Source organism: Hippoglossus hippoglossus, chromosome 6, assembly GCF_009819705.1.
Source record: "Hippoglossus hippoglossus isolate fHipHip1 chromosome 6, fHipHip1.pri, whole genome shotgun sequence".
In the NCBI taxonomy this organism is placed as follows: Eukaryota; Metazoa; Chordata; class Actinopteri; order Pleuronectiformes; family Pleuronectidae; genus Hippoglossus; species Hippoglossus hippoglossus.
In genome coordinates this window covers 2934164-2943219 of record NC_047156.1, presented here as the reverse complement: position 1 = coordinate 2943219, position 9056 = coordinate 2934164, and the positions used below count along the sequence as shown (strand labels likewise).

At 42.5% G+C, this 9056-nt stretch overlaps 1 protein-coding gene across 2 annotated transcripts; it reads right to left on the bottom strand.

Moving 5' to 3' along the window:
• Window positions 1-9052, bottom strand: LOC117763224 (probable E3 ubiquitin-protein ligase HERC4). 2 transcript variants are annotated; one of them, XM_034588185.1, is made up of 23 exons: window positions 8547-9052; window positions 8040-8160; window positions 7831-7907; window positions 7037-7258; window positions 6522-6613; window positions 5844-5974; window positions 5590-5714; window positions 5435-5511; window positions 5236-5354; window positions 5053-5112; window positions 4771-4876; window positions 4436-4628; window positions 3752-3900; window positions 3427-3543; window positions 3209-3307; window positions 2585-2755; window positions 2352-2492; window positions 2040-2206; window positions 1839-1905; window positions 1665-1735; window positions 990-1173; window positions 752-854; window positions 1-432 (listed from the first exon to the last, which is right to left on the bottom strand). In XM_034588185.1, the coding sequence occupies exons 1-23, from the start codon at window positions 8764-8766 to the stop codon at window positions 221-223; spliced, it is 3024 nt and encodes a 1007-aa protein (XP_034444076.1). In that variant the 5' UTR covers window positions 8767-9052; the 3' UTR covers window positions 1-220. The 2 variants fall into 2 exon arrangements, with proteins under 2 accessions (XP_034444076.1, XP_034444077.1); XM_034588186.1 differs by having other exon boundaries at window positions 5236-5342; window positions 8547-9050.
• Window positions 9053-9056: the final 4 nt, after the last annotated feature.

The following is a 9056-nucleotide window of genomic DNA, read 5'->3' as shown; positions in this document are numbered from 1 at the left end:
AAGACTTCTCTACATACATGTATTTTTTACTTTGAGGCATTCATTTTTGTTATACAACCACTCAATCCACACGCTCTCTTAAAGAAATGTAAACCTGTCATGTTAGCCAGTACACAGGTGCAGGTACAGTACAATGGCTGGTCTGTGGTCGATTTACAAAGTGTTTTCACTACGTTCCGCCCTCTGTGCAGTGCAGAATATTTGCGGCAGAGTCCCACCCTCACTTGTAGCTTCTTCTACTGTTGCTCAGGGCCTCTGTCAGCTTGGTTTTCATAATCTCCCTGGTTGAGTATAGGGGCAGATCCAGAAAAGAGTAACACGTGAGTGCTTCAGGGTAGATCTGGTCCTCAGAGATGTCGCAGACTGGTCTGAGCCTGATCGTCATGCTTTTATTGCCACGAATAGGCAACCTTTCAAAACCGGTCACAAACCCTTGAGGAGGCAGAAGTGGTAAACAAAGAGATTCTTTTAATTGATTTATTTTGGTGATATCCTCAGTATAAAGCTTTGCATTCTCTTCATTAGTTTATCAATTCTATCATCATCGTACACTAAACAGAAAAGTAAATATTAAAACGTTCCTGACTCTAGATTGAAGAAATCTATCTCTGCGTGATCAGATTAAAATGAGCAACTAGCTCTCCTTTCATTCCGAGCACATATAGCAAGTCTAGTCTGGTACATTAGTAATATAATTTCAATTTATCTTTCTTGATTGTAATAGTTTTAAATTTGATATTTTAATACTTACAAAGTAACTTCTTCTTCTGATCCTCGGTTAGTTCATCAAAAACCTCCCAAAACATCTGCATGTTGGGGTGGTCAACATGGTACGGCCTTCCGTAAACTGTGTTCTAATTACAGTGAAAGATGTTGTTAGAATAACTTGCTGTCGTAGTCATTGGCAGGATTCAAATCAAGCAAATGAAAACGTGATTAATTAGTTGTAGAGAACACAGGAACACAAGGAGCTCTTGTTTTGATTCTACCTGTTTCAGCGTTTCCCAGTCACAGAAGTCTTTGCCCTGCAGGACTTCCTGCAGCTCCTTTGGCCGCAACACCTTCAACAAGTCCCGGTCGAAAACCGTGTAGAAGCCTTGCTTGAACTCCAGAAACACACTCTCCACAGACGTGTTGAAGGCGTGATTCACGTAGGCGTCCACAAACTCCTTCCTGTCAAGCAGATGCTAAATTTTAATCCCACAAACAGATGCACGCAACTCATAAATCTTTACGTGCCCTCTTTCACTTAAAAGTGTACTTGTGGTGTACCTCAAGGATCAATTCTGGGCCCTATTTCTTTTCTTTTTAACATGCTTCCTCTTGGTTATAATCAACAATATCACAAATAATTACATTATCACAACCTCCTCAACCATAGGCTGGTTCTTGTTATCAGAAAATCTCATTTCTGCGCTGCCCTCTTGTGGATTGAATTTCTTAACAACCACACCGATGTAAAGGAAATGAAAACGTGTGCAGTGATCATTTAAATGGCCACATCTCGTTTTGTACATAAATGAGCCTCAAGTACAAGTGTACCACTGTACAATTGACACCCCCGATATTGCGTTACAAAATGTTTTAAAGGGGCTTCTTAATTTGTATTGTATTGTGGCACAAAATCGATGAAAGTGACATTAAACTGCTTCCATGGTCCTTACTTGTTTTGACTTGTCACAGTTTTTTCAGGGTTTGTGGGATCAAGGTCAACTTCTGTCCCATCCCAGCAGATCTGTTAAGAAAGAAGAGCGATATTACTGCTTTGGGAACTGATATAAATCGATCAGTTGATCAGAAAGAGGATAAGTGAGGTCAGTTATCTGTAAAACACCTACTGAAAATTCCTGGCCCAGGCTTTCCAAGTCTTCGTCCCCATATTCTTCAAGGATGGACAGCAGACTCCTACAAACACAACACAAGCAGCAATATTCAAGCATCAATGAGATTTCACAATGTTTACAATCTACTCTGAGAAAGTACTTACAGCCCTACAGCAAAAAATAATGTGATTTGAATTTATATATATTGTCACTTACTTTCCAACGTCCGGACTGAATTCCATTATGTCCTCCAGCGAAGGCTTCACACCGAGCAGCTTCTTGAACAGAGCCATCGAGAACGGTAGGTGTATGAGGCACTGGTTGTACAAGGCCAAGCCACACAGAACTCCGAACAGGAAGTACCTGTGGTGGTCGTGTGTTGCCTGGTGTTGATGGAAGTGACAATTAAAACCATGAATCCACTGTAGTCACAGCTTTAATATTGAACTGATAAATGTTCTACGAAGAGTTAAAGTAGAAAAGTAGAAAGTGAATATTTTTTTCCTGTATGTGGATTTGAAATCTTACGTTGGAAGGGAACCATGCAAGTGTTTTGGAGTCATTGAAAGTGAACATCCCCGATTCGTCGGACACCAGCTCGTGAAAGACTTCATGAAAAAAGTCTTTGATGTTGACATTGTCTTGCTCAGAGTTCTCATCAAAAAAGACCTAGAAGACCAAAGGACAAAGTTTGTAACTTATATCAGAGTAGACAAGTTCAATAATGCAAATTCTGGCCATGGTACGGCTATCACATATACCTCAAGTCTTTTTTTATAGTCCTTGTGATGAACAGCATCCAGTTGTTCAAAAGTGTCTTCTGAAATGGATGCTCGTCTCAGCTTCAGTCTAAAAAGCGGGTCTTGAGCAAACGGACAATCTGGTCCATATTTCCAGAAGAAATTCCACCCGATCCGACTGACTGATAGCCACTACAATGAAAATAAAAATGTCACTGTTTATAGATTCACATCCAAAGCTGACATCTGGCTTTTGTCTGCAAAGTGAATGGATCAATCAACATTCACTTTGCCTCATCATCCAGCAGAGGGCGATCACTGTCACCGTGACCTTACCCACTGATGTTACTTTGTTTTGATGTGAAAATGGAGGACTAGCATCAAAGCCGTCCTGAGACAATCACGACATCAAAGCATCTGAGAAGTGGCGACTTAACGTTTTTTGAGTTCAGGTGTCGGATTTGAATTAATTCGAACAATTTGAGTGTCATGTCAAATTCCTTTGAACCTGATTTTTATAAAAAACTAGTTTATCGTGCACCAACAACACAACACACGCTGATAAACAGGGAATTTCTTGGAGATTTCTCGACCCTTGAGCATAAAAGCTTTTTCTCATGAGGCGCAACTCAGGACCTCAGTTACCTTGGTGGTTCCAGCATACACGTCAAGAATCATTTTCTTTGATTGCAGATCCATCACAATTGGAAATCTACCGAGGATAAGAGGCTCAGCACCCACCATCTAAAAGGAAAAGAGAGAGTACACATAATTTAGGTTTAAATATACATGTACTGTATGTGGCCACCATTCTGTTTTTACATGAATAGACAGGGACTGCAACTTTGCATTTTTTTTTTTACCTTGCGTTTCGTCTGTAAAATCCATTGACGCAGATCCTCACAAAGAAAGTTTTGGTCCATGAGCAAATAAAAGTCGCTGTCTGGCAGCCTTTGAGACTCTGCAGTCCTGCTGTTGGCCTTTAACAAAGAGGTTTTATCCATTTAGTGAACAAATTAAAAAAGTAAACAAGCTTCATTTTGTAGAAAAAGTGCGTAAGATGAGTACGGAGCCCCCGAAGTGTCGTGGCGAGAATTCTTTACTTCCCCTTGACCCTTCGGGGGCTCCGTAGATTGGGATTATGCTGTGTAGTATTTATGGAAAACACAAGTATTGAGGCATACTAACATTGTACATGTACTGGAGGACTTGTAACAGATTTCTGAATCCGGAGCGGGGAGGATCAGGGCTTGAGGACAGCATGTCTGAGAGGGCTTTCTTCCAAACCCTAACATATGCAGATATTTTGGAGGCTGACAGTGTCGTCCACCAGTTTCCTGAGGAAGACAACATGGACATTTCACAACTCAGCAGACATCTAGGACATATTGCACCTTCACACCATTGAAGCTAGAAACCTTCAGTTATCAGGTTGTAAACTTGAAGTTGTGCAGCCCGCAGGTCTTAATCTCCAACTTCCTCCAACACTCCCTGTGACTTCAAACTGATCTGCTCTCAAAGAAAGTAAAGAATGAGCCAACTTTTATTTTAGGTAATATGTTAACATTTTAACTTGGCTAATTCTATATATTGTATTATAATTTCTCCATATTTGGCTGTAATAGAATTTCCCTATAACTATATAAAGTGTAATTAAAAAAGTTAATGGCTTAACCTTTAAATATACTGAGCCTCAATTATATTTCTTTGTCATAAGGGTTTGAGAACAACATCTTAGGAATAATTGCTAATTTTAAATATATACATCAGTCGATAAATTAGTTTTGGACTTATATTTTAATGAGCTGCATCTTAACTAAAAAATAAATGAAAAGTATCTTGCTGATGTTGCTCGTGCAGTGGTCACAGTACCTATGACCTGAAGGTTCTCAGCAGACAGCTTCAGAACGGCAGCAGCGACGGCCTGAGCGAGCTCGGTGCTCTGTGGTCGATGGAGCTTCTGGATCACGTGAAGAAGATCATTGAGAAGCAAGAAGATCCTCAACCCCTCCACTCCCACTGGATCCGTGAAAGAGGGAAGCAGCTTCAGGACAGCAGCCGCCACCTGTTCGTTTGAAAAAGATCCACTCATTACCTCCACCGAGGATTTCAGAAGAACCTTTTCACTTCCCCTGCGAGAAGGAATCATTTCCCTTGATTAACACAATCAAATTTAGAAAACCGACTCTTCACAAACAGTTACGCACCTCTGCCAAAGCATCATCCTTCTTCACCAGTTTCTTGAAAGCGACTCGTGCAAGCGACAAGTTCACGCCGTGGTACTTTGAGGAGGTCTGGAAATGTTCTTCTTTTCTAACAACACAAAGCAAAACAACGTTGGGTCCAAACCCATGCTGGCAGCTTTGTGAGACTCCCCCCCACCCCCCGACTACGTAAACCAGAAGTTGTGAGAGTGGAAGTTCTCCTTATATTAGAACTTCACCAGATAAGAAAGAAGGGATAATCGTGCAAAGAGGTTCCGTGTTTACCTTTTCTCAAGGAAACTTTGATTCATACGAGATGCTGTGGAAAAAGTCCTGTGGATTTCCCTGTGAAGATTAAAAAGTGTTTGGATCTTGGATTTGTGGATTGATATATTTACAGTTACAGTCATGACACCATCAGGCTATTCAGCAAACTCCTGACATACAGAGAACATGTCATATACTCACTGTTTGATCATTTTCCAGGTTTTTGAATCACATTTAGACGTCCATTTGTCGATCATGTCATCAAGACGATACTGTGACGCATTACTGACCCCGTCAGTGTTTGGCTCCTCATGAGCTTCCTGCAAAATAAACTGGTTGAGTTGATGTCGTCATTATTATCCTTCCATCCCTGAGTGTATCAGTGTATTAGTGTCAGTACCTCATTAGACGAGCATGTCGCAAACGAACAGTTTCCTCCTGCGAAGATGTTTCTAATATTGGGCCCGTCACTGCTGCCTGGAATTAGAAGTACTGAGTAAAAATATGATCTCCTTCATACGTTAGGTAATTGTTCCCTCATGACTTCATTGAAACCTTGTGGCAGTTGAACGGGGAGCGGCACAGACGGATGACTCTCGCCTCCGTGTCCCAGCTGCCCTTGCTCTCCACACCCAAAGGAGTAAACCTTCTTGGCGTCTGTCGACACTAATGTGTGGTGTCTAAGGAGATAATGCATTAAAAACATCATTAGAGACAGTTTGATCCCCGTTGTTTCTTCAAAGCAGGTTCCATGCATCAATATTTGATGAAGTGAAATTCTTTTAAAAGAAATAGTAGGTATACTGTACAGTCCACATGCGATCTCGGTGACCTTTGCCCCCAACAGCTCGGCAACCAGACGAGGACGGAGCTGATCAGTGAATGAGTTGTGCCCGAGCTGCCCGAACTGCCCCGAGCCGAACGTAAACACAGCACCATCCTGAGGAAGCAGCCAGAGGGCAACAGTTCAAGGTCCCGCAGACAATCAGGTTCACCGGGCATGCGCGTGCCGGTGTAACTTGCTTAGTTGCAGTAAATAATACGGACGAGAAACAGCAGTGGTGCGTTCATCGCTAGTCGTCAAGTTATGAACTCAAGAATTAAACGAGTGTCTGCGTTACCGTTTGTAAATATCCCTGCTTCTGCCCGTCCGGACCACGGACTGTAAACAAAGATGGACGACACATCCACCTGTATTAGCAAAGTCCCAATAATACACATGCTCAACCAATCGCGAGTCAGTCTCATGCTGTCAATAATTTATTTAACGCATACTCAATGTTTTAGTTTGGTCCATATCCCATCCACTAACATAGAGGAGGTGAGGTTTATGAAATTTAAGGCAGCCAGCCACCAGGGGGCGGTAAAGATGACGTTGGCTTCATTTTTGGGGAGCTTTCATGTCGTCCATCTTTATAGACGCAGACCAAAACACAACCTCTAAGTATTTAAACTAAACATTTTTGTTTCTAGCTTTTTAAAATTACCTTAGTTAAAGTAGCAGTGTGATCCTTCCCACAGGAAATGTGAATAGTTCCCTTCATGTTCAGACCTTTAACAGGAGCTGGTGTACGTCTGTCTGTAGCAGAGAAATGAACAACACGGTTTACATGTCATGAAAATACGTGTGACAGATGAATTTCAAATGTTTGTTACTGTTTGATAAATTCAGCTTTAAAGGCTCAGTGTGCAGAATGTAGTGACATCTAGTGGTGAAGTTGCATGTTGCAGCCTCTCCGTAGAGAGGACCCGCTCCTGACGTAAATATAAAGTATTTAAATCCAAAGTATTTAAATATAAAGGGCCCACTCTAGGGTAAAGAAAACAACAATTCCTACGATTTAGATAAAACACAGTAGGAGTATTTTATATTCAATTTCCACCAAAAGATCCTTTCACCAAAACCTTTAAGTGTTTGTAAAAAGAGAAAACTCATGACACCACATTGCAGTTGAACACTGATATGTATATAAATACAGTACAGTACAAAGAGGTACGGCACCTGTTGTGTCTCCCAGCCCGAGCTGCCCACGGTCGTTTCTGCCCCAGCCGAACACACCTCCACTGACAGAGAGGGCGAAGCTCTGCTCCCCCCCCGCGGCGACGTGAACCAGCGGGGTCGACGACAGAGAGCGGAGCTGTTGGGGTGAGTTGGCGAAGGGCTTCCCCTGCCCCAGACCCAGCTGGCCCCTGGAATCCTGACCCCACGTGTACACCCGGCCATCTGTGGAGAAACCACCACCACCACCACTCTGTGAGCTCAAGCCGCCATCTTGCAATGTTGACGTCCGACTGTGAGTCTCAGCTGTCAATCATGACCTTTCACCCTGTTTTTATATCATCAAATAACTAATTGAAACTCAACCTGTGATCAGAAACATGAACAAACGTCAGTGTGATAAGAACGACCTAAAATGACAGAAACCCTGTGTCAGAAAAATGTATTAACTTTAATAATGTACTTTAACCTTTTAGTTTGGTCCATGTCCCGTCAACCAACATGGAGGAGGTGAGCTTTATGACGTGTACTGCGGCCATCCACCAGGTGGCGGCGAGAAGCTGTCATGTTGTCCAACTATTACAACATGACGTGTCTCCAGGTTTCTGATCATTTTGGTTTTAATTGTTAATTTAAAATGAGGTGTGACATCATGATTGACAGCCGAGGCCACTGTGCAGATCAAAACAAATCTGTATTTACAATCTATGATCTCTATAAACAGCCTGTGATCTTTGTATAAACTCTATGATCTTAATCAATGGATTTGTCATGTCATCAGTGTGGTGTCACTCTACCGTTGGTCAAGGCGACTGAATGTTGACTCCCACACGCCACCTGACAAACTGGTATGTTACACAACTCCTTCATCGGCCTGAGAAAACAGAACAGAAACGAATTATCAACGGTACATACTGTAATAATAATAATAATAATAATAACATCCCATATCTTCATTTGACACAGTTAGTTTGAGGTTGAGCAGAAAACACTTGGTTTGTCTGACCTTGGTGTGAAGGGGGGGCGCGTTGTGTCCACACAGAGAACTGAGCCTGTGTCCGACAGCAGTGACACCACATCATCAGTGCAGCTCACAGCCCGGATCTTCTCTCTGCACTCCACGAACTCTGAGGACACAAACCACAGCAGCTCATACAGAGGAAACAGGAGGAGGCTCGTTCACCCGGAGCATCAGAGGTAAGAGATGAACTGGTCTTAGTGTCAAGAGGAAGCAGCAGCACCACCCTCCCATCCAAGAGGCCTCCCCCCCCCCCACCAGCCCCAACCCAGCAGCAGGGGGTCCCAGGTCTCTCCCTATGTATCTACCACCAGTCAGTCAGAATTTAACTAAACATTAAATAGCAAAAATAAATAATAAAAGTGAGCAAAGGAGAAAGATATGAGAAAGTCAGATATATGAAAGATATCATAATACAATAATAAAGTAAGCAGGTTTAAAAAGAGTTAAAGAGTAAAACAGGCTCAAAGATAAATAACAGCAGCTGTTTCTCACTCTGTTTTCCTCTGACTCTTCTTCCATCCTTGGTCTCGTTTGTCCGGATGATAAAAGCATTTCCGTTGGTCTTGATGAAGCTGAGCACACTGTGTCCTGCAGACAGGTCCCGGATGAGATAACCCGGGTTAAACTGATGAACCCTGGCCTCTGCTGCCCTGTCCACAGGTGAGTGTTTGGACCAGAAGACCTGGTGACAGTCCTCTCCCCAGGAAAACATGGTGCATGTGAGGTGCGTCCTGCAGCTCCAGCTCTTTAAAGCCTCTGCAGCTGCTGTGACAGAGAAACAGAACTGAACCTTAATCCAACTGTGACGTCACAGAGGGAAAACGAAACCTAAACATGCGAGGAAACGAAACTGAGTCAGAGGTATGGAGGGTTAGTGGTGCCAAACATAAAAACAAATAGGAACAAATGTAAACAAGTCAGGGTTTTCAGGTCTTGTGGCAAAACCAGCCTAAAAAACTGCTGAATAACAGAACTCCAAAATATAACAACATAGTATTAGGG

Bases quoted from the DNA above. Each gene is read 5' to 3' on its own strand.
- LOC117763224 (XM_034588185.1), bottom strand. From the start codon at position 8,766: ATGTTTTCCTGGGGAGAGGACTGTCACCAGGTCTTCTGGTCCAAACAC. The intron at 8,161-8,546 runs GTGAGAAACAGC...TTGTGTCCTCAG, and splicing joins AAGAGTCAGAGGAAAACAGA to AGTTCGTGGAGTGCAGAGAG. The intron at 4,877-5,052 runs GTAAACACGGAA...TTGTGTTGTTAG, and splicing joins CAAAGTTTCCTTGAGAAAAG to AAAAGAAGAACATTTCCAGA.